The following is a 27,028-nucleotide window of genomic DNA, read 5'->3' on the forward strand; positions in this document are numbered from 1 at the left end:
ACAGGGGATGTGCTTACTGTTTGAAGTAGCACTTGTGGCCGTGGTGGGTTTATATCCCTCCTTCCGACGTGGATATCCTCATTTGGTTTAGTTGGGCTCACAGACTGATGGCAGCTCGTCCCACTAGGGGAATGAGGAGAGGAGGTGAAACGAATGCTTCTAATTGTACACAACAGGCCTCTGGGGCCGGAGCTGCTCGGCTGAGCCTCGGCAGAGCGCCGGGGCTGTGCAGCCAGCTAATTCCCTCGGTGGTGCTAAAGGCAGCGCCGTGATTCCTGCCAGGCTCCTGGGAGCGGCCCAACTGCATCGCCCAAGGATCCAGGGCCGTGGCATCTGTCAGGGTCACAGGGCACGTATGGTGCACGGGTGGGTGGGTCAGGGAGCTGCTTCTCAGCTGCTCCGCTCTGTGCAGCGGGACAGCCTGGAATTCTCGGCGTGCCTGGCAAATCTGGGGCGCTGTCGCAGTGCCAGTAAGCATTAAAGGCGTTGGTGCTTGGAAGAGATCTTGTTTGTCTCCGTGTTTCCAGCCTCAGTGATTCTGGGATTCTCTGTGTGTCCTCAGCGGCATCTGTCTCCCTACAGAGATCAACGTGTGTGTATCCAATGTGCACTCCGGGTGCAGTCATGGTCTGCATGTGTGGGATGAGCTGTATGCTCACCGAGTGGCTGTGGTTGGAACTGATCTTCGAGCCTATCCCATTCCAGCCCCCTGCCACGGGCGGGGACACCTTCCACTAGCCCAGGCTGCCCCAGAGCCTATCCGACTGTTCCAGCCACAGCTTCTCGGGGCACCCTGTGCCAGGGCCTCCCCACCCTCACAGGGAACAATTTCCTCCCAGTATCTAAGCCTGCCCTCTGTCAGTTTAAAATCCAGTGGAAGGGCTAAAACGTCAGCTTGCAGACCTTTGGCTGGACCTTGGTGCAGATGCTTTTAACTCCCTGTTAGATTCCTGCACTTTAACAGTGGGGAGTTTTAAAGGAGGCGAGCATCTGTCAAGAGACTTCATTTCGCTAAAAGTGAGCAGAGAGGAGATTGCTTCTTTTCCTTGCAAGAGGGGAAGGGGAGTTGTAATCTTTATCAGAAGAGATAGGACAGAAGAACTCAGGGATTCCCTGGCACAGGAGTTAGCCGGAGAGAATGGGAAAACTCTCCAGCAGATAATTTTAATGTGCCTCAGAACCTTTTGCTGCTTCGTAGGTTGCTTTGAGTTCAAAGAGGTGAAGACAGACTTTGCAAGGTGTCGCTTTGAGCATCCCTCTTTGGAGTGTTGGAGAGGAGAGGAACATGGTTCGCTTTGTCAGTGGTCCCACAGGTTTTGTGTGTGGGATGGAGACAGCAACTCTGCACAGCCACATCACCCACTAATTGGACTATGTAGTGGTGCAGGGGAGAGGGAAGGACTTGGCTTTTTAAGGAGGAGTAAAAATGGTCATTTCTGGTCAGGAAGGCGTTGAGACATTTTTGGGGTGGGACAATTGTCCTTTGTGCCCTCGCTGAGTAAATATAGCATTAACAGAAACTGTGCATACCTGACAGAAATATGTCCCTTGGGCCTGCTTCCAGGGATTGTTTAGTCCGTCTCTCAGGTGGCACCTCAGCCTGGTCCTATGCTGGAATGTGGTCGCTGTGATATCCGCTGTTGACATTTGAAAATTACTCCACTCCAGCTCCTCCCTGCTGCCTGGATCCACGGGAGGGCTAGGTGATGGATCAGCGTTAGTTAGGAGGAGTTGTTTGGCTGGAAGTGCCCAGAAACGTGACCTGGCGAGACAAGGGATCTGCCCGGGTGTAGGGCAGAGCATGAAGCAAAGCAAGTACAAGTCAGCTTTCCTGGGGAAAATCAGGGAGAGGCACTGCCCTGAGCCGTGCCAGAGGACCCTTCCCGTTCGTTTAGAGCACTGCACGCTCCTTTCCTTGAAGGTAACACCGTGCTGCTGTAATGTCCCTGTCAGGAGAGCTGGTATGTGTGACATAAGCAGATTACTTAATAACCGATTTTGCAACAGGGGAAAAGTAAAGCTCCACCTTATCCTGCAGATAAGGTGCTCTTGGCGCTCTAAGCGGAACTTCCCCGGGCTCGCTGCCACCCCGACTCCCTGGTGGGGTGGAGGATGCTGGATTTCAAGTCTCACAATTCCGCTGCCAAGCCCGAGCAGCGCAGCGGCTCCGTGTGTGTTAGGAAACGCCTGTCCTGCCTCCCGAATGATGGGCAAAGCTGAGGTTTGGATAATGCCTCTCAGCGCTGCTCTGGGAGTGAATGCAGGAGAATACGCTCTTAGGGGAAGCTATTCCTGGGTCCTATTAGCATTGTGGCATTTACTGCTGCCCTGCTAACTCTGCAGGGAGGCTCACTCGGGGATTTTGTAACAATGTTCCATAACTACTTGTTCTGTTTTAGGGCTTGCCTCCTCCTTGCTTTCTATTCTGGACTCGGTTGTGTCATTGCACTTTGCTGGTAGAAAGCTGTGTGATGCCGTAAGCCCAGGATTAGTCCATGACGGTTGGATCAGTGAGGAGAGAGGTTAAAAGGGCAGAGATGTGAACTGTGAACATCTTTACCTGTACTAACAGCAGGCCCTCCGTGGGAGAAATGAGCTGTATTTGCCCGTACACTTGGATTTCTTTTTCTTTTCTCGTCACTGCTGTCTGTTTTTGATCCGTGACTGTAGGCAGACCCTCCTCCATTTTCAGAAGTAACCAGATGACCTGGTTCATATCAAAGTCTTTAATTGCTTCTGAAATAAATGTGATTAAAAAATCAATTGGGTAAAATCTGATCACAGAATGTGCTCATCAGTATTTCTTGGTACCTTTAATTTATGTGTAGAGGCTAACCAGGCTGTGTTTTGCTTCGGTAAAACTGAACTGGGCTTCACTCCTGCAAAAGCCAAACTCAGAGAACTCCGGCAGTGCCTTTGTGCTCTTTCCATACAGCAGCTGGCACAACTTCCCCGTCAGGGTGGTGAGGCCCTGGCACAGATTGCCCAGAGAAGCTGTGGCTGCCCCTGGATCCCTGGAAATGTCCAAGGTCAGGTTGGACAGGGCTTGAAGCAACCTGGGCTAGTGGAAGGTGTCCCTGCCCATTGCAGGTGCTGGGACTGGATGAGCTTCAAGGTCCCTTTTGACCCAAACCATTCCGTGATTCTGTGTACTTGGGAGTGGCAGGTGGGGTTTGGAACCCAGTGCTGCTCCACACAGCTGAGTAAAAACAAGACGGGTTGTTTAGATGTCCCCAGCTTTGAGACACTGTGATGAAAGATTTCAGGTCTTGAGATGCTTTCCTTTCCAGCATTATTTCCCCATGGCAGCATCCAGCAGGTCATTGCACGGAATATTGCTGTGCTCACTGCCTCTGTCTTTCCTTGCTGTTGGGAATCAGCATTAGCTCTGAAGTTGTTGGGTGGGATGAGGAGGTTTTTGGTGCCCGCCTACTCCGTGCTCAGCGGGAAAAGCTGCAGTCCGAGTTCAGAGGGTGATAGACTGGCTTTACACAAGGCAATGATAGGCTGGCTGTGCAGGCAGGAGAGGTGCAGAAAACGGTGTAAGAGCAGCTGAGTCAATAGCTGGCATGGTCAGCCCATGGTGAAGGAAAGGTGGTGGTTTCTTTTCAGTGCTGATGAGTTTTGTGCCAGCATGTGCTCAGCATGTGCTGAACATGAGGTGAAGGAACGTGTTTCCATCCTGTTCTGACAGTGACTAATATTTTTTCCCATCTCCAGTCAGTTTAAAATCACAGAATCATTTAAGTTGGAGCAGAGCTTTAAGATCATCAGGTCCAAATGATTGGAAACCTTCACCAGTTCTCTGATCTGGCAGTGAATCCATTTATTTGGGGTCCATGCCAGTTAGAAAGGCGGCCCTCACATGGCACCTTGCAGCCTTGGATGGGAGCAACTGCTCTCGATTCAGTCAGGATTCAAGTCTAGGCTTGTTTGACTCTCTGCTCCCATCTTCCTTTGCCCAACGGCTCTTTTTTAAGGTACAGTAACACTGGATATAACAGTTCAGCATGGAGATGGAAAATCAGATATAGCCTTTGCTCACTTGTGAGATGTGAGTCACAGATGTGCTTGTGAGCCTTCCTGGATTTTTCTAGGACACTTAAAATGAAAAGGTAGCCCAAAATGTGTTGTGGAGCCTGGTCATGTTGCCGAGCCAGGGCTAGGTAACACAGGAGTGTTGTTCCCTCTCCTTCCTACCTGTGCTTCTTGTACCAGAACTGCTGAAGCTGGGCTTAACCTGCAAACTGGTGCTAGGGCTGTAGCTTGCTGGTTTGAGAATCGTCCCAGCCTTCCTGGAGCCCTGTCCCCTTTTTTCCTTCTGGTGATGTTCCTACTCTGGTTGCAGAACACAGGGCAAATTTTAATAGAAGCTGAAGAGTGACCCAGGAACTCTTGGCTCCCTCCAGGAAGTGTGTGCTGCTGGAGAGGGGTGAGGAGCCTTTGTGGGAGCATTTTCTGTTTACATTCCTTCAGGGTTCCCTGCTGGCAGCAGCATGGCCTTCCATCAGACACACCTCTTTGAATGAAACTGCAGCCTTGCAGTCAAGGGGCATAGGCAGAGGACTGCTTTGAGCCTTTTCCCAGGGAATGGAGGCACCTTCTGATGCCTTAGTCATCACACCGCAGCTCTTACTTCTCTTGGAGCGGGGTCTAAACCCTGACTGCATCTGTCAGCCTGAGAGTGTCAAGTACAGCTCCGTACTCAATTCATTCAGTCTTGGTAATTCATGAGATGGAAATAGGAAAAGAGTTTCAGCCAAGATCAGTTCTCTTGAGTGGTCATTTGGAGCATTTTGGAAGGGGACGTAATTTTAAAGGATGCCAGAAAATCCAAAGGTACCATGCTTCCCAAGAGCTAGATCCAGCAGTCTGGCATGTTCCCTTCTCTGCCCTGTTCCTCAGAGCCCTGCGTTCTTGAAGTTTTCTTCAACTCTTCTTTCCATTGAAGCCGAGCAGTTCTGGCCAGATTAGATCAGATCACAGCAGGACAGGTTCAGTGGCTTTTATAACCTCTCACAGCTCCAAAGAATAGAGGAGGAAAAGCAGCTTACAGGGTTGTGGGTAAGAGTCTCCCAGTGGCTTACGTAAAGCTCAGCGAGAGCACCCCCAGCACGTGCTCATTGTTCTGTCCGAACAACGCCCACCCCTTCGTTCACTGCCACCCAGCTGACTTTGTTACATCAGCACAAGCAGGTTTCTAGGATCTTCAGGAAGACAGTTGAAGACCTTGATTTTATTCTTGTTTGTTTTTTTTCCCTCCTGTTTCACTATTTAGATATTGTTTTCCTTGAATTTATGTGAGCTCTGTCTTTTAGAGCTGTCCTGTTGCTCAGACCTAACTCACCTTTTGCACACGCTTTGCTGTCAGTGGTTTCTGAATGTTGTTAGGAATCTGGCAGGTCCAGTCTGGGTCATGGATCATCTGTTTGGAACAGAGGAGTGCAAGCTTTAGGCAGATGGCTAGAAAGACTTCCCTTCTGTCTAACTATAGTTTTGTTACATGGGAATGCTTTAGATCCCCTGCTGGCTTTTTGAGGATACTGAAGTGCTGGAAGCCTGATATCGTAGAAGAAGAGGAAAAGCTCTCCAATTTCCATACTGTCTTCCCCTGCACAGCTCATTCCCTGCCCCTCGTAGGCATTTCAGTGTCTGCGTGCAAAGATGTGAAGTGCAGTAATGCAAGTATATAAAATGGTCTTTGCACAAGTTCCCTGTTTGACTAAGGAACTGCATCTTCCTTGCTGATGGAGATCCTCACTTGAATCCTAGGCATGAATTTGGGATTCTTCTGTTGGAGCTGGCAAACTGAAAGAGATCCCTGATGTTTTTAATTTTGTTCCTCCTTCTTTCCTTTTTCTATGGCATAGTATCTCAGGTTTGTGTCACCTGAAGCCTCTGTTTTACATTTTGCCCTTTGCTCTCTCTCTTTCATGGAAGGCTCGTCTCCTGATGGCATTTATCAGTCTGTGAAGCTGCTGCTCAGCCTTATGGTTGTTGTTCCCATTGCCTGATGGATTCATGCTGGCCCTTTTCCTTGGCAAAGTGCCACAACACAGAAGAATTGGTTAACTGCACACTGCTGTTCCTAGGAGAAGGGATTTGGATCTGATCTGTCTCCAGCTAGTGCATTTGGTTTGGTTCAGATTTCCACTAAGTGCTCGGTGAATCCTTGTGCTGTTTCCCTGACCAATGGATTTTTACTTGCATGGAAAATTGGTTGCTTGAGTATCAGCATGCTTTGAAAACCCTGTGGGAGTCGGTGGGTGAGCCTGGGACTGTGACTGGGCAGCCTGTCTAGAGGACTCATTATGGTTTGGTTTTTCCCTGGGGGTTCAGTGTCTCTGTCCACGTGCATGAATGGGAGTAGCACTTGGCCCTTGGCAGTGCTAGGGGAGCTCCTTGTGTTCCTTGGTTCTACCACAGCTGCTGTGAGCCCTTCTCCAGCGTGGGGTGTCCTGCAGGCTGTGCATCCCATGCTGGGAGTGCAGAACAGCTTGTGTCCTGGAAGGTGGAGCTGGTCAGGGTGCAGGTCCTGCCCCTCTGCTGCTGCCAGCCCCTAAAATCCTCTCTACAGCCAGGTAGAGCTAAGGGCACTCAGCACGTGATGGCGTGGCCTTCTGTTCTTATTTCTTGAGCTGATTTGAAACTAAGCAGGGCTTAGTTTGGGACTTCCTTAGCGCTGCTTTTAGTATCTCCCCTTTAAAATGGATCATCCCCTCTGATTTATTTCTCTTTCTGAGCCGTGGGCTTTTTTTATGTTGCTAATTTTCTTTGAATGTCTCACAAAATGGGAAGCACCTTCTGCCACCAACCCCAAATTGGAAAAGCAGCTGCTCTAAAGTGCACTGACCTGGCTGTGATCCTGGCCATGTCCTGGCTGCTGCCCCCACTCTCTGCAGGCTTGGCTGTGTGCTGACACCTCCTTGGGCACAAAGCTGTGCCATCTTCTGCTGAGGAAACACGTGGTTCCTCTGATGTGACTGCAGAGCAGATCTCTAGATGTTAGATGGGGGGGGCTACCTGGGACTTTCAGTTCCACCTGGAGGTAAGACTGATGGCTGGGCTGTGAAAATGGTCTGAGTAGGTCCCACCTTTCATCAAATCACAGTGGTTTGGGTTGGAAGAGACCTTAAAGGTTGTCTCATTCCAATCCCATGCCATAGGCTTCTGAGTGACATGGCTGGGGCATCCTGAGCAAAACCCATTTTTCAGGGGACCCAAAATATTTGGCCAGAGCTGGTGGGGAAGAGTGTGGCTTTGTGGCCAATTGTAACCACATGGTCCGGTTGCAATCTGATGGGGTTTAATGTAGCTCTCCCTGTTCTTTGCGAAGGAGTCTTTAAAGGAAAAACAAGGGCTGGGTAAAAACTGCTAATGCTCAGCTGATTTTCAGTCCTTTATACATTTTTAATACTAGATTTTGATCTTGTTTTCTTCTGAGGTGCTGGTGTGAAATTTTTTATGGGCTGGTCTTACCACGCTCTGAGTCTGAAGAATCCAGTCATGTGGAAAGGATTCCTTCTTAGATGCAGCAGGCAGACTTTATCCTTTGATCCCATAACTTTCAGCTTCTTTCTCCAAGTGACTGAGTTTTGCTTTTGCTGAGAAAGAGCCATTCCCTAGTACTCTTTTTAAAAAAAGCTAGTGCTTCAAAATGGAGAGGATCATAATGAAGTAATCTCTCAGAATGCTTGTGGTTGGAAGGGACCTTAAGGATATCTAATTCCACCTCTCTGCCGTGGGCAGGGACACCTTCCACTAGACCAGGTTGCTCTAAGCCCTCTCCAGCCTAGCCATGATGATGATGATGGGCAGATATTCCTGCAGGCAGGGAGGGAACGCTTCATTTCACAGAACCTCAGCTGTGTGATGTGCAAGTGGGTTTTCATCAGTAAAACTGATTGAGGGAGTCTCCTACACCCAAACTCCAAATCTGGGTGCTGAATCATGAGCTGCTGTTCTTCAGTAGCTCTTGGCAAAGCAAAAGATGTGGTTTCTACTGAGTTTTTCCAGGAGAACCTCCCTGATGATGAGTGCTTTTTGTTTTCTTAATAATCAGATGAAATGATTTCGTCGTGAGCTTTGGGCACAGTAAACATTCTCTGTGGCCACAAAAGTCCAGGATTTCAGCTCCGGTCAGTTTAATTCCAAAGTGCACCCAGAGAATAATGGATGCCCTGGGGAGGGCAGTGGGAGCAGCCCCTCAGCAGGAGCTGTGCTGGGTGGGTGTTGAGCAGAGCAGGTTTGGGTTACCAGGTCCCTGTGGTGCCTGGGTGTCACATTCCGTTTCTCAGGCAGTGGTTCTCGTGGGAAAGGCTGGGTTCCCCCAGTGAGTCGGAAATGTCCCAGGAGCCCGGTGTATTGAGAGTATGTGTCAATTGTTTCCTTCCAGGCACTTTGGGAAGGGAGCCTAGAAGATTATCTCAGCGTTTGGAACAGTATCAACAGATGCCAAGCACTTCGAGTACACGGAGAAGGAAAATGTCTTGCTTGGCCTCCCTGAACAGTCTCGTGGGGTGGGGTGAGGTGAGGGAGGCGCAGCAAGGAACATTAAAAAAGTCTCTGCCTTCAAACTAGGGAAATGCAGCAAAGTAATGCAGATGTTAGCCTGCATACATACAAGCGAGTTTCATATTACCAAAATCTGTGCTGCGCACACGTGGTGCAAAGATTAAAGAGATTGTCCAGTTCTGTTGGCAGCATATTAAAGTATTAAGACTGCAGGCTCACTATGATGTGCTTCTATTATCAAGCTGACCACAGAATCCAAGTGATTCAAAGGGGAATGTTGTTTAATACAGACAGCTTCTGCGTCAGGCTTTTGGATGGAGTTTTGGGTGTGAGAATCCCTTGGGAAAGGCTGCCACTGCCCTGTCTGGGGTCACCCCCACCTTCCCGCTCGTGCTCAGATGAGATCTCCCCTTCCCCATCCTTGTGCGGCGCTCAGGCCATCTGCCACCTTCAAGCCGGTGTTTCCAGTTGCTGGAAGAGCTTTCTGGGTTTCCTTTGGCACGCAAGAGCTAAATTGGATGTTGATGTGTCGGTCTGGAAGGTCTTTGTGCTCTAGATGTCTGTGTGGCTCTGCCCTTTCCCTCTGTGGTGTGAACCCATTCCTCAGAGATGGTGATTCTGGCAAGAGGCAGCAGACGCAGGACCCTCTTCTGTCAATGTTCCACTGCCTGAGACTGAGCCCTGCTCAGCTCCAGAATCCTCTTTCTTCCATCTCTGGAAGTGTCCCAGGGCAGGTTGGATGGGGCTTGGAGCAAACTGGTGTAGTGGAAGGTGTCCCTGCCATGGCAGGGGCTGGAACAAGATGAGCAAACATGTAAAATAAAGGTTCAGACATGCAAAATAAAGGCCTCACAGCTGGCCTCAGGGGTGTGTGGAATTTTAAATGGCGAATGCAGGGTTGTTCGTCACTGGCGAATCAGTTTGTTACAGAAATGGAGTATTTTGTGCCTACATTTTCAGTTGTTTGGTCGCTACGATTGGATTTATCATACAGAGGAACTAGAGACACATGTTTAGTTTGTGGGTCATTCATTGAGATAACTTTGTTTAGTCAGTCTGTTCATCTGAAACTCTCCATTTGGCCGCTCTGGGATGGAAATGGGGAAACCAAATTTGGTCCTAAGTACAGAATCCAGCTTTCATTTCTCAAGAGTTGCTTTTGTAAGAGCTGCTCTTACAGCGAGATGGCTGAATGATCTGGGCAGAGAAGATGACATGTAAGCACTTTGTGTAAGCAGAGGATATTCATCCCGAGCTGACAGAGTGCAGAAAGCCCTGAAAAGAAACCATTTTTATCAGGCAGAGAAAGGCACATTCATTGGCAAATGTAGTTGAGGCGCTTTAGTTTAAAATCCCAGTCTCAGTGGAAGGGCATCCTTGGGATTTACAGCCGACATATGAAATTTGGCACTAATTCTGTTACTAGGTTTTTTTTGGGTTTTTTTAAGTGTCAAGTGGAAGTTGATAGGAACTTGTGTGAGTAGTCCTTCCTCCTGTGGTGTGTTAAAATAACACCCTAATGGTACTTAGAGCATGGGACCTCTATAGCGGCCCCTGTGTAAGGTACCTAATGGTACTTTGGCAGTTGTTATACAATGGACTGCGCAGTCAAGTGATGTAGATTTTGTTGGTCTAAGTTCTTCAATTCAACTGAATTACTTGGCATGAGGTAGCTGTTAAGTTCAGCCAGTGTGTTTGGTGAAACAAATGGAAAAATTAGTGTAGAATGTGTTGGAAAAGCACTCTGTTCAATATTATGAAATGAGTATGATGGCCTTCTGTGGGGTTTATTTTTGTATTTAAATGAGTCACAAGGACAATAATTATCCGAGTCTGCACTAGCATGTGCTCTCAGAAATGATGGGACAAAAATACTTGTCCAAATGGTAGCTACAGAGCTCCAAACTCACATCTGGAGACAAGAAAATCAGGGCTAATTAGCATTAGGCCAGCAAAGAGGGATCGTTCACTTGCCTTTTGGAGTGAAATGGGGATAGGACAAACTGAAAGAGGGGAAATTCAGGTTAGATATATGGAAGAAATTCTTCCCTGTGAGGTTGGTGAGGCCCTGGCACAGGTTGCCCAGAGAAGCTGTGTCTGCCCCTGGATCCCTGGAAGTGTCCAAGGCCAGGCTGGATGGGGCTTGGAGCTGCCTGGGACCGTGGCAGGTGTCCCTGCCCATGGCAGGGTTTTGGAATGAGATGGGCTTCAAGGGTCCTCGCAACCCAAACTGGCGCTCCAGCTGCGCAGTGCTGATGTTCATGTTGGTGTGCTTGCGTTCCCCAGGTCACCACACGATTTACATCGGGGTCCATGTGCCCAAGAGCTACCGGCGGAGGAGGCGTCACAGAAGAAGACCTGGGCACAAAGAAAAGAAAGAGAAGGAGAAAATCTCAGAGAACTACTCGGACAAATCGGACGTAGAAAACACTGATGAGACAAGCAGCAGCATCCTTAAACCACTCAGTGAGTACTGGTTCCAGTTGTCACCCATTACAATGTTCTGTTATCTAGGGATCTGCTCACGGAGGACGAAGCGTGATCCACCAAAACAATCAGCTCACGTTGTAGGGTTGGAGCGGTCGTAGCCAGCTGCTGTGGGATAGCTACTGTGGCTTGGGAGAGGCGTGGGCCAGAGCAGACATTTCATCCCTCTGTATCACCTGAGTTGGCCCTTGAGCGCACGCCAGGCAGGAACAGGCCAAATATTTGAAAAGCAATATGACACTGTGTGTAAAGAGATAGCAAGCAAGGGCAAAGACTGAGTAGTGCCTGGGTAGATCTATTGCGGCTTCTGCCCTGGCTCTGGGACGTGCCCACGCTCTGCAATTCCAGCACCCCGTGGATTTGGCCTCATGTGTCGCTCACTTGCTGTGCTAACAGCTTTTTTCCTCATTGGTTATTAGCCAGTTTTAGGTTTTGAAAACAAAAAGAATAATCAAATGGAGATTTGCTGTATGTTTGAGTATCTGTCAAGATTGAATATCTAAATTGACAGGCAGATGAGGTCCATTTTGGATGTCCCATGCCTCTATTCCCACCAGAATTGTTAAGCAGAAGACAGACACCTTTAGCTGGTGCCATCGCTGTGCAGAGACTGTCACAGGGTCACCTTCTTCTTGCTGTATTCTCTCTTGGCCCCGAGCTTGTTCTGAAATGTGGGAGGTGGCCACTTGGATAGGAGCCGGGGGAGTTGGGAAGGCTGATGGGAATGCAGCCCAGGATGTGATACAGTTGGGTTGTTGAGGTTAATTCCAGATGATTGGAGCTTAATTTCTAAGTGGAGAAATGCTTCCTGTGTGAGAGATCCATACAACTGGATCTTGGACTGAAGTACGTTCATTTCTCATTTTGAACTCGTGTTGCTGGGTAGTTGCTGTAGATGGATACAGTCATGTGGGGCAGATCAGTTGTGTCTGTAGCCTGGTTACCATCTTCAGAGAACAGCCTGGAAAGGAAGGCAAGTCACAGATTCCATTTGCTCTTCCTAACTCCTGTTCCCTGGTTGTCCCAAAGAAGGATTTTTGCCAGTGCTCAGAAACCAGGAGTTGGTTTTACAGTTGAATAATTAGCCATGTTCAAGAACTGAAATGTTTTCAACTTAATTTTTATGTTTACACCTCTGTTCTTGAGCATGCAGGTGACGAGGCCTGTAGAAATTGCTTTTTCACTTGTGAATATATCATATCCCAGGGGAATTGTTTCCATGGGCTACGTGTACCTACGTTTGAAAACCCATTTCTTCTGCTGGGTTTTCATGTCCTGCCTTTCTTTTTGCCCATCATTGTGTCTGTGTCATTTGAGGACGAGTTTGTGGTGTTTTATTTCTGCTGTTTCTATTACTGTTTTTTATTACTATGTTCTTACCTGCCCTTACACCTGCATGTGAAAATACGCAGTCTTGCTATCACTCTCCATCTGCAGTTTTCCCATTGGCTTTTCCTCCCTGATGTCTTTGCAGTGCAGATTTTTGGAGTGAAACTGCATAAATATTCCAGGTGTCCCATGCAGTAGCATTCATACCCCATAACTGGGCCCTTTTCTCAGGTGTTTGCCATCTCAGGTATCCAGATACTTTTCCAGGTCCTTGCAGGGACCTGCTGTTTCATGCTGCTGGCCAGATCTTTTTACAGGCTGCCTCAGTTAGCTCGGAACTCTGCAAAGGAGAGAGGTAGTTCAGATTACTGTCTTGAATTACAAGTTACCTCATATCCCTGGGTTTTTTCTCCTCTGAAACTTGTCTGCAGAGCTGACCTGAATTTTGTGTTTCCCACCTTTTCTTTTGCTTTCTGAGAACCTTTCTCTTCTCTCCACCAGCTGTGTCACACCAGTGTGTCCAACAGAAGCCTGTTTCTCTCCAGGCAGCATGTACCATCTTAGGCTGGTGTCCAGTGCTGGCAATCCTGGCCAGAAACCTCGGTTAGAACCCTGAGGTTTTAATCTTCATCCCATAATAGGCGTTGATGGAGGGGTGAGTGGCTCAACTTCAGGTTCAAAAGAATATTAGAAGCTAAGAGCTGGGAAATACTGTGCAGTAACTTTAATGGAGTTGGGAGAAAGCTGAAATGAACTATATTACACGTATTCAAGGCAGTCACTAGAGAGTGTGGAATATCAGAAGCTGAAATATGTGTGAGGGCTGCGTGGTTTAAAACAAGCAAAATTTGATCTGAGGTGAAGAAACCTCAAACATTGTGAGTTTTGGTCCAACATGTCTCAGTTTAAGAAATCCTGAATTTACAGAGCTCCTTCTCTTTGTTGATTTTTGCAGTTAGCATCTTGGCTAGTGTTAGACACTGTCAGCTCAGTTTGAGTATAGAACTGGTGATTTAGTTTATATTCTAATACAAGGACAAGTATCTAGAGCTTGATTTGCAAAATATTTAATGGTGTAGTTGTTAATATAATTTGTAGAAGTTCAGGGAATGACTTAATTGTCCTGTGTATCGACACCTTTATTTTTCCTGAGTAGAAACTTAAGACAGTTGTGGTTTGGAACATCATTTGGATTTCTTGGTCTGTCCCTAAAGACCACAGGACTAAGTTTCAGTATCCTAGCTGAAAATGATTTCTCAGCTTCTTGGATGCAAACTGTGCAATTAGACTTTGACCAAGTCTGGGTTTGACTCACCGGGTCGAGGTGCTCACACCATCTGAACCTGATGGAACATGTCCATTGATAGCAGCGAGGTCCAGAAATGCAGCTCTTTCCTGGACAAGTTCTGTTCCAGTTCCAAACCAGTCTAGCTGTGCTTCTGTGTTTGGGAATTGGTGCAGTATGGAAATGTCAGTCCTTATTCTTTTTTAGCCTGTGTCCAGCTGAGCCTAACAAGCCAAACTCTGGTAGTTTATAGACAACCTTCAGCTCTCCAGTCTGGAGAGAGCTGGGCAGATGGAACCTGTACAGATAGATTTTATCCTAAGGAAATTATTGCTTGGGAATGAAACCTCCTTCACAAATGCAGACAGGGCTACTCTGACAGACTGAGGAGGAGGCAGCAAGACAATGTTCCCTCTGCAGAGCCCTTTCAGGACATTCCAGGCCTGCAGGGCTGTCTCTGCTCTCAAAGAACTTTGGCATTCACACCCTGGTTCTCAGGCAGGACTGGAGACCATGACAAATCCCTATTCCAGGTGAAACATCCCAGCACCTCCTTCAGCCAGCCTAGTCCTGGTTTCCACTTAGGGCCAGTAAGGAGAAGCTTTTTAGGCTCTGCCTCTTTGGGTCTGCTGGTGCTTGTGTCAGCACAAAGAGGATGCTATAGTTTGCTGCTACTTGCAAGGGATGAGACAAGGGAGGAACAAAGAAGGCAGATGAAGTTTCTCTGAGTCCATTTCCCTCTTCCTCATTCTTTACTTACAGGTGTGCAGAGATTTTCCTATGAGGAAATGCATTTCTGCTTGTTCTGGGAAGGGGTTTTTTCTCGTTGTCTGGTTGCCCTCCAAGTCACTTTGGCTCACCTCCCTGGCCCAGACCCAGGTGTTGCAATACCTTGCTGACTTCTTAAAACCACTTGTGGGTCTGACGAAGTCTTACTGCCAAGGAATAGAATTCTCTTAGTGCTTGCAGCCCTGAAGAGAGTAAAACCTTATTTTTGTCAGGTGTCACAATGTTGCCATGTTGATATATATAACTGCAGAATCTAAATTTTGGAATACCTAAAAGCAGGGATTATAGGACCCATATAAAGAGAGGTGGGAAGGATGATATATCGTATCAAAGCTTTATAAAGGTTTCCAGTTGGCTCAGAGAATTCCTCTTGTACCCATCAGCAATAGTTCTTGAGGGTTTGACTAAAAATCCTCCCTCGAGCCCTCAGATGTGGGTTTGGAGGAGCACTTCTCATGTTTGCAGAGAAGTAATTTCATTAAGGTGCTGTTTGGGGCTTGTGCTGCCATTCTGCGTGGAGTGCATCTCTCCCAGTGAAGGTGAGGTTTCAGTTGGATGGGGGCAGGTACATTTCTGATTGTACTTCCCAGCTTGGAATGCCTGCTTTGCCTCAAGTGTATGTTGTGGACAATGTTCCATGTGATAGGTTGCCTGAAGAAGTGGTGGGTGCCTTATCCCTGGAATTGTTCAAGGCCAGACTGGACAGGGCTTGGAGCAACCTGGGCTAGTTGAAGGTGTCCCTGCCCGTGGCAGGGTTTTGGAATGAGCAGATCTTTAAGGTTCCTTACAACCCAAACCATTCTGTGATTCTGGGGTTTCCAGTGAGGAGTGCCAGTCTAACGGGAACAGGCCGTTTGTAAAAAGATCAAATTAATTTGACAAGGATATTCAGACATCTCTTTAGGGGTGCTCAAGCTTGGTGTCTACCTTGAAAGTTCATTAATGCAGGTGCTATAAATAGAGGGAGAGAGCTACAGGATGGAAATAAATGAACCTACTTAGCAGAGCAGATGCAGCACGGTCAGGGCTGTGCCAAGCGTTCTCTTTCTCTTCCTGTTACTGCATTTTTCAGCCATCCAGTTTCCTTCCTGACTTTTCAAGGTGTGGGGTGGGATTTTCCAAAAGCTTTTAGCCTCAGCTCCCCACAGTGAGAGCAGTGACAGTAGCTGAGAAATACCAGGCAGGATGGCCAAAGCTTAATTGTTTTTGTATTGGCGTTTGACACAGGGGAAGACGTGAGGGAGACTTTACCATAAACAGAAGGGAAGTTTAGTGTTTTTGTCTTGGACAACTGCACGGTAGGCTTGTGGAGTGGGGTCAGCTCAAACAGGCCTTCTTCTGCCCCTCCAGTACTGTAGGGAGCCTGCTTAGGTCCAGTGTAGTGCAAGTGCAGAGGCAAATTAAGCACAGAGCTAATTAGAGCTTGGCTGCAGACGTGCTCTGTGCCCAGCCGGGAGCCTGTCGGAGCGCCTGGCAGAGCTGGCAGGGCTGTGTCCATGGCACAGGGCATGGGAAGGTGCTCGGGGCAGGCAGGCTGTGGGCAGGGCACAGGTGAGGAGGTCGGCCCTGCCTGCTGACACAGCCCTGGCTCTGCTCCGTTCCCACCCCGCCAGGAGCCTCGCGTAAGCCAGGACAGATGCAGGATTGCTGGGATGGGGGTCTGACTGCCTGGGTGTGGCCCACCCTGCTGACACAGCCTGAGAACCAACCACAGCATCAGTGTTTTGGCTTGGAAGGGACCTCAAAGGCATCTCGTCCCAAAACCTGCCATGGGCAGGGCCGCCTTCCACTATCCCAGGTTGCTCTGAGCCCTGTCCAACCTGGCCTTGAACCACTTCCAGGCTATACACAGGGTCTCTGGGCACCCTGTGCCAGGACCCTCACAGGGAAGAGTTTCTCCCTGGTACCTAATCTAATCTAACCCTGCCCTGTGTCAGTGTGAATTCAAGAGGATGATGCCGGTGGTGGCAGTCAGAAGGACTTCTTGAGGCATGGGAGTGACAGAGAAGAGACTCGTGTTGGAGGGGGTACTTCCAGCAGCAGCTGAACCTGTCTCCCTCCACCCTTTACTTAGTCCAGCTCTTTTTCCAGGAGAGGGCCAAGATGGCATTTTTCTTGTTCCTGTGACCTCACTGCAAAGACCCCCCACCTCCCCCTGAGGCACTTGGGCAGGATGAAGGGACGTGGTGATCTGAGGCTGGGTCTAGATGTCACCTATCACCCTAGGCAAAGGCCAAGTCTTTCCTTTTCTTCCTGGCAAGAGTACAGGCTTTCACTCGGGCAGCTGATTTAAAAAAAAAATGCTCCTTTTGCAACAACCCTTGCCTGAACTTGTGAGTTTTTTTCATTTAGGCTTGGACTTGTGCATGTGCCAATCACATCAGGGCTTGTTACGAACACTTCTGTTTGTTTCAAACCCTTTGCACTTCCCTTACACTGAGCATCCATCTCCTTTAGGTAAATGCAGAACATACAGCTTGCAAATTTCTTTGCTCATGACAGCTTGGAAATGAGGTCAGGTTTGGATTTTTTTATTAGCCCACAAAGTCCAGATTTCTGGTGGGCCTGATAAAAGGTAGAGGTAAATTTCCTCCCTCCTGAGGTGTATCCTGAGGCTCCCAAACACAAAAGCAGCAAGTAATCTTGTTGTTAAGGCAAATGCTGTGTGCCTCAGGTACAGGGGATTAATTATTTTCCAGACCAGAAAGGTCTGGGAGTTGGGGTTTTTCCCTTCAGGGTGATTTCTGAGGTTGTTTTTCAGAGTGAGGGTTGGGGGACAGAAGCAGTTGTCCCTGGATGAGTCATGTGCACTGCCTGATCAAGTTTGGACATGGCTCAGGTACCTGTAGGATGTGCTTGGAGGTGGCACAGAGCATCTGCACTTCCCCTTGCCACCAGCTGCCCTTGGGCAACTCCTGGGAGCTGATTGAAGGGATGGCTACGTCAGGGGACTCGTGCAAGTGAAAATGCATCTCATCCTAATGCAGCAGCGTTCCCTATGCTCTCTGTCTTCTCTGTCCTTACCCAGCCTCTGAAGTGCCACCAAATGTCCTTTGGAAGGGACTGTTCAACCACATAACCCAACCCAGCCTGATGTTTGCCATCGTGCGTGGTTCCTCAAAAGAAATCAGCAGTGTGGGCTGAAATTCCATTCTCCAGCTTGACTTATTCCTTATGTATCATGTTTCCAGTAGTGCTCGTGTCACTCACCTCCAGCTGCAGCGAGGGTGGTGGGTGCCTCAGGTGTCATGTAGGATCTAGAAGGAGTTTTGTATTCCTAGGATTTCAGTGTTCCTTGGACTGTGACCGTGTCAGAGTGTTGTTGCAGAGCGAAGAGGAGTCTGTTGTCATGTGCCATGTGAAACTGTTGCAAGCTGGGCTTGGAATATTGTGGCTATAGATGAGAGAATTTTCCACCTGTGCAGAGACCAAGATGAAATCGTTCAGGTCTGAATTCTTCAGACATGTGTGGATGTGTCTGAAAGGAGCAGCCACTGGGGGAGGAAGGGGGAATGAAATCAAGAAATGATAAAATGCTAACAGGCTTTTGCTGAGGATTATTCCTGGGGGGCAGTGCATTTAAAAGCACAGTGCCAGCTCTTCAGGGAGCTTTTAAAACCTGCCTCCACTCTTTGCATCTCTAAGAAACAACCAGAGCAGTTGCCACAGCAGTAACACCAGTATAGACAGCAGGACTGTTGAGCGATTCCACTTCGGTTGTTGTCCGCTTGAAATGATCAAGATCCACAGCCGCAGTGAAGTACAAAAAAAGAATTTGAGTAAGAAGAAGCACAAACACTTCTTGCTGCCCTTTTGGCTCTCACAGCCAAATGCTGCTGCCCTCCTGCCACACCTCTAAGTTTTCTCTACAATTTGAAGAACTGATAGAAATAGTTTTTGGGTGAGTCAAAGTTTAGATTCTCCTATAGCAGTAACCTCTCCTCGAGAGAGGAGTTACATTCCTAAACCCCAGCTGGTTAATATTAAATTAATTGTGGCAAAGTTTGAGGTAAAATAGCAAGAATTATTTGACACATTGGGTCTGGGCAACACAGAGGAAAAAGCAAGCTAGCTTTTTTCAAAAAAGCTTTTTTTTCAGACTTGCAAAGCAAGTTTGGTCTCAAAATCCTTTGGTGTTGGGGTAGGTATAAGTGACGCAGTATTTTCATTTACTGGTCACTTCTGCCTAAATTAACTGTGTGTTTTCTTAAACCTGTGACTAAGCCTTCCTTAATTGAGAATGGTCTTTGCTGCTTTTTTTCCTGACCAGGCAATTCTCTTAGAAATCTCCCTTGGCCCAAGGGGACACAATTAGTCATATAGGTGTAGAAGAAAATAATTCAATATAACCTTCATGTGGTATTTAAAGCCACAGGGTGTCTGACTGTCTGCTTGGTGGATTGAAAGTGGTTATTCAGATTCAGCTTGAAACTTCCTCTGTGTTCCAATACCAGCAGAGATGCCTTCGGAAGAGTTTATGGGGTCTTTTTTCCCACTGTGACAGGCTAGGCTGTTTATGCCTTAGAGCAAAAAAGAGGCTGGTTCCTTTCCCTAGTATGGCGAAGACCTGCTTTAACTGGAGCTTGCTGTGTTAATCTTGTGTCTTTAACTGATGATAGCATGTGCCACTGTAATTACCTAAGCCACCTTAATGCTTTGCCTAATTCTGTTCCCTGTGTTCACGTGAAACTGCTAAGGGACAGAAAAGTCTAAGGAATTTACCGTGTGGGAAAAAAAAAAAATCTCATTTAGAAGCATTTTGATTTGGAGCCAGAGCTGTTTCTCCAGCTGAGAAGGGCTGATCTGGGGACGTGATGGTTGGCACTGCAGAGCTGTCCATATTGGATTAAACTCTATGCAAATCTTTTGGACAGTATAGGAACAAGCCATCCTAGAGCTCTGCATTTCTCTGCATAGGTAAACAAGGGTTTATCTTTTACTGTCAGCATAACCAACACCTGGATTTTCTTCTCTGAACCCTTCTTTGTGTTTTCAGTTGCCTCATGTGAACCTCATTGAATTTCTCCTGTTGGGACCATTTCAGATGTCGATCCTTGCTCTAGCTGTTCTTGAAGCTGGTGTCATTTGTTAAATTTTTCCTCTCTCACCAGTAAATTGCCCATCAGCAGAGCTGGGGTAGGTTTGCCAGTCCCTTCTAGCTTGTGCCCTCGGGAAGGGGCACTTGGCCTCTTTGGGAGGGTCGGGATGGGTAACAGGGGGGCTCTCAGTGCCTCCTGGGGCTTGGAATCAAGTCTCCTCTCATTTCAGACGGGGCAGAGAATTATGTCCATGACCTACTAACCTGCAGTTGGGATTGTAGGTTTGGGAAATGAGTGCACAGATGGCAGCGCTGGGATGGTAGCAGATGCCGCTGGTCTAATGAGAGGAATCAACTGGCGTCTCAGCATAGTGGTGGAGAGCAGTGTAGGGATGTCTGTGGAACTGCAGGGCTGCTCCCTTCTCCCTGGTACCAGTACTTTTTAGCCCTTTCCCTTTTTACTTGGCACCCTCAATGTATCTCCTTCAGATCGAGCTGGCACAACGGCAGTGCAGATAATTTAGATTGCACGGAGAATTAGATGATTAAGAAACATTTGGAGGAGGACCTGGATATCTTGAGGCCAAAAACCTGCTGTACTGTAGTGCCAGCAGGCTGGAATGACCAAATGAGAGTGTTCAAAAGGAAGAAAAATCGATCAGTTCCATACAGAATACTGAGCTGATAGCAAAGGGCTCTATCTGCACCCCTGTGGATGTTGCTCCGGCATGGACTTTGTGTGAGCCCTGAAATAAATACGTTTGTCATGGTTCAGGAACAGCAAGCCTCAACGTGCCCTTGCAAATGCTCTTGAGGCAAGGCTTTTGTTCAGGCTGTGTCTTCTGCAGCTGTGGGTCGAGTCCAAGGACCCACTCGGGCCTTTCTGTTTCTGATGGAGTTTGGAGCAGATGCTGTCTTGTGAACGTGTTCATGCCTTGAGGACACAGCAACTTAGCGAGAGGCAAGAGGTGCCTTTCTTTTATCTCTTCTGACTTTTATCTCTCTGACTTCCTGATAAGCCAAAATTGGCTCTCGTAGCTGTGATGCAAAGCACTGGCAGCCAAAGGGCTGCCATGAAAGGAAATGGAAGTTGAGATTTCCGTGTCAAAAACTTGAAGAAGAAACAAGATAGGGTGGAGACAGCCTCAACTCTAGTACTTGATCACTGGAAATTGTTTCCTTTCCACTTTGTTAGAATCAGCCATTTCCCAGAAAAATGGTGTATTTGGTAAAATAAATCCGTGTGATATCTGCAACAAAATCCTTAAGAGCTGTGGGCTGTTCTGTTCAGCCTTGAATCCTGATCCGACATCTGTTCAAGCAGAGTAGAGTCTTTGGTTGGATTTATTTGCTGATTTCATACCCACTGAGTGAACTTTCAAATAATGATATTAAGTACATCAAAATTACGTGTAGGAAGAACCTGGTCATCTGCAAGCTAAAGAGGAAAGCAGATGTTAGCTGAAATGTAAGTGGTTCTGCATAGATGTGCTTGTACTTGCATGGCTGGATTTATGTCTCCAGAAAGGCAGAGCCCTTGTGGCGCCTTTTCCTTATGGTTTGGATACCCCTGGAAGGGCATTGTAGGCCTCAGTAGTTACATGGAAATAAAAGTATGCATAAATCAGCAGAGCTTTTCCTGCTCTTTGTAGGGAAGCCTAGGAATGAACTAGTCCCAGCCTGAATGTGGTATTGGGATGTGTTCAAGCCTTGCTTCCAACTGCAGACTTTGATAATTAAATATAGCAATGGGAACTGAGTTCATCTGATGGAGCAGGGGTGTTTGGTCGAGCTTTGAGCCGTGGGTGTACTGTACCCTGTGAATTGCATGGCTGGGCAGGAAAGGAGAGGTGTTCTGAGCATCCTGAGCTGTGGAGACCTCCAGCAGTTACGCTCTGTATTCTGTAACAATGGGACTCACTAGGCTTGGCCTTGAAGTTCTCATGAATAACCTGGCTTCTCTGTGGTGGGGCAGTGCAGGATGCTTTGCTTCCTTGGAACCAGCCAATTGTCCTGATTGCAAGCAGTGCTGAGTGGAAGGGGCTGGGAGGTTGAAGGAGGCAGGAAGTGTAGGTGTCAAATCCCATTTGCACAGCAAATGAAGAGCCTGTGGGTTCCCCTGTGAGCCACCTTGGAAACCCATCCACAGGAGCCTGCTCAGAGTGCCTGGCCCTGGGAGGAGCTGGCAAGTGTGGTTTGAGAGGGGATGCGTGACACTGATGGTGGAGCAGCTTTGTGATACAGGGAATAAGGACAGCAGCTGGCCGTGCTGCGGCCACGGCGCGGTCCTTGGCTGGGGAGCGCTGGTGGCATTGTGGCCCTGTGGTGGTGCTGGTGGTGTCTTCCTGACAGATAAGTGGCTCTTATTGAGGAGCAAAGGACACGACCGAAGAGCACAAATCATAGGGAAGAGCAGCACCAAGAACTGGCTGGAGGTGGTGAAACTTGGTGTGCTTGGTGCAGAGAGGGCGGACAAGTTGTTTTGAAATGGTGACGTTTAGGTAAGTACAATACTTAGGTATCAAGGCACTTCACAAGTGTCCTGCACCAAATCTGGGCAGAGATGGGTGTCACGCGGACTGGGAGAAAATAAGGGAAGGTGTTCCATGTGGTCTAGGTGAATGAGTCTCTCTGCAGGAGAGATGAGGCCTTGTGCCTTCCCTGTCTGAGAGCTCCAGATGTGCCATACTGAAACACTGCACCTTCATTCACATTCTGTGGACTGGATGTGGTATACCAGGTACTCTCCCAGTAGGAGAGTGGCAAAGTCTCCTGTGGGAGCAGTGGTGTTTCACAGTCAAACATTCCATGGTGCCTGTGGAGCAGGCTGCGTGAAAACAGCAAACTGAGGCTGTAGCAAGTGGCGAATCTACCAAGTTTTGGGAGTTATTTGGGGGCAGTTTGGTGGGTGGGGTAAATCAGGGGGGTCCTGATGAGGAAATGTGCTTACAGAAGTCAACCGAAACTGCTTAGTTTCAAGTCCATGAAAGCAGGCACTGGAAGCTTTGAGGCTAGGAACGAGTTGAATGGATGTGGGAGAATTTCAGTGTGTGCCTTTGTTCTTGGGCAAAGCTTTCTGGGCTGTGTTGCAGACCTCTTAGGCTCCAGACACTGAAGAGAAGGCTGCTGCCTGCTCCTTGCTCCCAGGCAGAGGCAGAGTACTGACTTGGCTGTTCAGCTGGGCACGGACTCTTCTCGTGCTTTGGGTATTCCTAGAGAACATGCCTGACCCCGTTTTGCTGGACTCACTCTTATTTGGGTTTCCCTTTATCTGTGTGGGACTTGTTCTGCCTATTTGGTATATCATGGTTACCTTGTCCCAGCCTGTTCCAAGGTAAATTGCCAAGGATGGGAAACATCAGAAGGATGAGTCTACAGCAAAAGAGAAGTTCACTCCAGTAATTCCATTCCAGCATGAATTTCATCGTGGGAATGGGAGCTTGCTCTGCAGAATAAACTGCTCACCATCCAATAGTATAAATGTGTTTCGTGGCAACAACTGCTCCTTTGGCAAAGCCTAGCTAAAGCTCTCCGGGGGGATTAATCTAGGCTTAGCATTAAAACTGGGCTTGAAGCATACTCTGCATTCCTAGTGACAGGAAAGTAGTGTCATCCAGAACAGTTGTTTCATGTCTGCTGCAAGAAATGGGGGTTATTTGAGGATGGTTTAGCTCAGCGACTGTCAGAGCTTGTAGAATCCCATGTGCTGGTTGGAAGCAAAAGCAGCAGCTCAGGAACCGCAGAACCTGCTGATTAGAGTTATTCACATGGGCTATTTTAGAGTTCAGTTTGGTCTGTTGTGCAGTTCAGATATCAAACTGGCGCTCTAAATTCCTAGTTTAGACTAATCCTGGAGTGATTTAGACTTTCCTTTGGCCTGGCCTAAGGGTTTCACAGCATGTTGCAGTTCCCAGTGGTGCGTGTCATGTGTGGGTATGGGAAGGGGGAGCCAGAAACTGATGAAGGTCTAGGGATGGGCAGTGGGCCTTGGGGTCTGCCCAGAAAAATGGTGCTGGGGGCTTTATGCTGAGCTCAGTCTGGTTCTTATTGCAGCTGTGTCAGTGTGACTTTTATTCAGTGGTGAAGGGGGAAGATTTCCAAATCTTTTGCCTCGTCTGCTTAAAATACGTATGCATGTATATGCAAAACGGGCAGTATTTTGTAATGAATTGTTTGCCTTTGGAATGAGATTGCTCTTTGTCTTGTGGGTTCCTTTAGGGCTTTGGCAATAAATAAGAAGCTTCCAGCTGCAGACAAAACCACATTTTGGGTTAAGCGTGAGCAATTTTTGATTGTTGGATGTTCCAGCGTCACCTTGTCCGAGGGCTTGGTCCTGCTTTGGCCTAAGGATGGGAGGGACCTCGGTGGCTGCCAGGATACCTTATGCCAGCACCTATCTATAGGAACACGCAGGCAGAGCGAGAGCTCTGACCCCGGACAGCACCAGGAACAAATTTAACCCAAAGCATATATTTAGCCTGGCTGTTTGCAAGAAGATTTAAAGCCATATTTAAAGCTGAGCATCTGCTGAAGTGCCGGGCGCATTGCTGATATAAATAGTTACCCGCACTGGAGCTGCTCTGGCTATGTGGGGAAACCTGGGAGCGGGCAGGATTTCAGGGAGCACTCTCAGCTGCTTTGCTGTGCTGGGATGACTGTTCCTGGTATCGCTTCTCTTTGTCACAAGCGATGAGAGAATCAGAGCTCAGGGCACTGAGTCCGACTGGCGGTTCCCTGCCCGCTGACCGGGCTGACCCGGAGTTGCGCGACTTTCCCAAAGTGTGGCTCTGCTAAGGGCTGTCTCCCTCCCTGAGCTTTATTGTAAACTGATTCCAGGAAGATGAGTCTTCTTGGGGAAGCAGCCAGCCTGCTCTGTATGGCCTGTCCTGCTGTCCCTTGGGAAGTGGAGTCACATAAAAAGAGCATTCTTCCCCAGGAGTACTTAGGAGGAGCATTGTTGTTTTCCCAATTATTTGTACTTGCCTTAATGCCAGCTCAGCTGTCACTAAATTAATTGCCAGGTGATCTCATAGCTTCTCTCCCCTGTTGTGAAAATGGGCTCATAAAAAAGGGTTCATTCCCTTGGGTTGGGATCTTTCTTGGGTCAGAGTTAGGGAGATGAGCAGCTCCCTTTGGAGTTCCCCTTGGAAGCAGTGATTCAGTTGCAAACCCTGTCCTTGAGTCACAGCTGAGACAAACTTCCCACCTGTTGTGGGAGGTCAGGCACTGACACATGTCCCACGTGGAAAATGTCTGTCAAGAGCTGCTGGTGATGGTCACAGCAACGTGCCCACCCTTTTGTCTGGTGCTGCCTTGGTCAGCTATGTCTGTCCTGTTCTAGAAAACACTTTCTTTGCTTTCAGGTTTCATTTCCAGTCTCAAAATACCGTATTTTTTTCTGTGTGAGAGTGGTAACATTTGGATTTTTGTCCAAAACCTGAGCCTGTGGAGTACTTGTTTTTTTTTTTTGTGCTTATGGCGCTTCTTAATAGGAGGGTTCAATATTAAGAAGCTGGAAAAGATGGCAGCTGTGTAAGGTTTGTGGATGAAGAAGGTCTTGTTCTCCAGCTTCTTCCTAATGTCCTTCCTCAACGATTAGAGCAAAATAGGTTTTAGTGAATCTTACCCCGTGAATTCTTTATGGAGAAGCCAAGTCCTGCAGATGACTTGCATCCAGCATCCAGCTCACAGCTGGTACCAGCCCTGCAAAGGGTTGGCTTTAAGGACATCCCAAATTTCACAGCAGTTGGAGCTGTAGGCTTGTAACTGCGACTTGGCAGCATTTAGGAGGCTGGGGATGTCTTCTTTCCTTTGTTTTCCCAGAGTGGATATAATATCTATGAACGATGAAAGGGGCTTTTATTTGCCCTTCTCCACAAGAGGAGATGGATTGTTTGCAGTTAGAAATTGTCCAAAAGCACACCCTTTTTAGGCAATTAATTTTCTCTCCATGGCAAATTCCAAACACTTTGGAAGACCATAGATCACCTTCAAGTTCAATTTAAGGTTATTTTGGGGTTGGGAAAATGTTTAGTTTGCCTTCGTTACATCTCCAGCTAATCCAAGTTTGGTGACTTGGCTCTTTTCTCTGTGGTGCTGTGACTAATCTCATAGTTGTGTTGTTCGTTACCGTAATTATGTGCTTTTCTAAAAATGGAAAGATATCGGGACGTTTGCCTCGTTCCTCCACAGTGGTCACTGCACACATCTAATGAGTGTGCTAAAAATCCCTGTTGATCAAAGTTCCTGTGTTTGTAGCTATTTTTGCCAAGGAATTTGGAACAGGCGTGAGCAGGGCAAAGAAATGGAAGGTGTGATGCTCTGGGGGAGAACCTGTTAATTCCTGTTGTCAAAAGGGAATGTGGCTGCTTTGGATGCCTTTGAAGACAGAGAGAAAAGGCAAAATAATATTAATATGCAGATATAAGGAGCTACAGGGAAGGTTGCTGGCTGGGAGGGAAGAGAGGTTAGGTGTTTTTGGATCGCAGGAGTGCTGTGTGGTACCTCCATTGATACGTGCTGATAGTGGCTCTTTATTTTCAGCCCCTTGGCAAAGATTGTGTTACAATGACTTTGGAATTGCGAGGCCGAGACTGACTAGAAAAGCATTTGTATTTCTTTGCACCCATTTTCTTGAAATGATGAAGTATAGTATTTACTCTGGGCTTACTTTACATTTTGGAGACTTGGAAAGTTGATCTCCTTTTTGGCTGCAGCCTGCTGGTCTTCAGCACCTTTTGGAAATAAGGATTGGGATTTCCTCTGAGGTTTCGTCTGGAAGAGAGGTTGCAATGGGAAAGTTTTGGAAGTGATGACTGTCTTAAGCCTGTGGCATCTGTGATCTGGCCTGTGCAGCCATCTCTGGCAGTCTGCTGGAATTTGACATCTTTTTGGTCTCTGTGGGCCAGGCACACAGTAGTTCTTGTGAGCAGTTTCTCTTGCTGCCTCTACTTGTCTGAGGTGTGTGGAAGCAGCGATGATGCTGTGGGCTGTTTGCAGGGCTTTGAACTCGGTGCCTGTGGATTTTGCCAGGTCAGCTCTATGTGGACACAGTGTGTGTAGGAACCACTGCCACGGGTGACTCGTTCCTGGCAGGGTGGCTCCTTGTGGCTTCAGGCTGACAGGGCAGGCTTGGATGGGGGATCAGCAAAAACTTCTTCCCTGTGAGGATGGTGAGGCCCTGGCCCAGGTTGCCAGAGAAGCTGTGCCTGCCCCATTCCTGGAGGAGTCCAAGGCCAGGTTGGATGGGGCTTGGAGCAGCCTGGGCTAGTGGAAGGCGTCCCTACCCAAGGCAGGGTTTTGGAATGTCATAAACTTTGAGGTCCTTTCCAACCCAAACCATTCTGTGGTTCTATGATGGGGATACTGCTCCTCCTGTAGCTTAAGGCTGTAAGAGGCGGGACCCTGGGTACACAAATTTTCAGAGTGCTTGAGATGTTTTTAGGGATGGGGGACAGCGTTAGGTGGTATTTGGTGCTCTGTCAGATGCCCTTGATGTGGAGGTGGCAATATCTGTGAGGAACATCCTTCTGGCTCTGGGTAAACCCTCACAGCCGAGGCAGCACATGATGCAGAGGGGACGTGGT

At 48.0% G+C, this 27,028-nt stretch overlaps 1 protein-coding gene across 3 annotated transcripts in view; it reads left to right on the forward strand.

Annotated features, from left to right (window-relative positions):
- Nucleotides 1-27,028, forward strand: part of SLC4A4 (solute carrier family 4 member 4) — a 115,915-nt gene that overhangs the window by 20,162 nt on the left and 68,725 nt on the right. For all 3 annotated transcript variants that reach the window (XM_062493198.1, XM_062493197.1, XM_062493199.1), the window contains exon 3: nt 10,801-10,980. In XM_062493198.1, the coding sequence (XP_062349182.1) occupies nt 10,801-10,980 (180 nt within the window). The remainder of the gene's footprint in view (nt 1-10,800; nt 10,981-27,028) is intronic.

The sequence above is a fragment of the Cinclus cinclus genome, chromosome 5 (genome assembly GCF_963662255.1).
Source record: "Cinclus cinclus chromosome 5, bCinCin1.1, whole genome shotgun sequence".
NCBI lineage: Eukaryota > Metazoa > Chordata > Aves > Passeriformes > Cinclidae > Cinclus > Cinclus cinclus.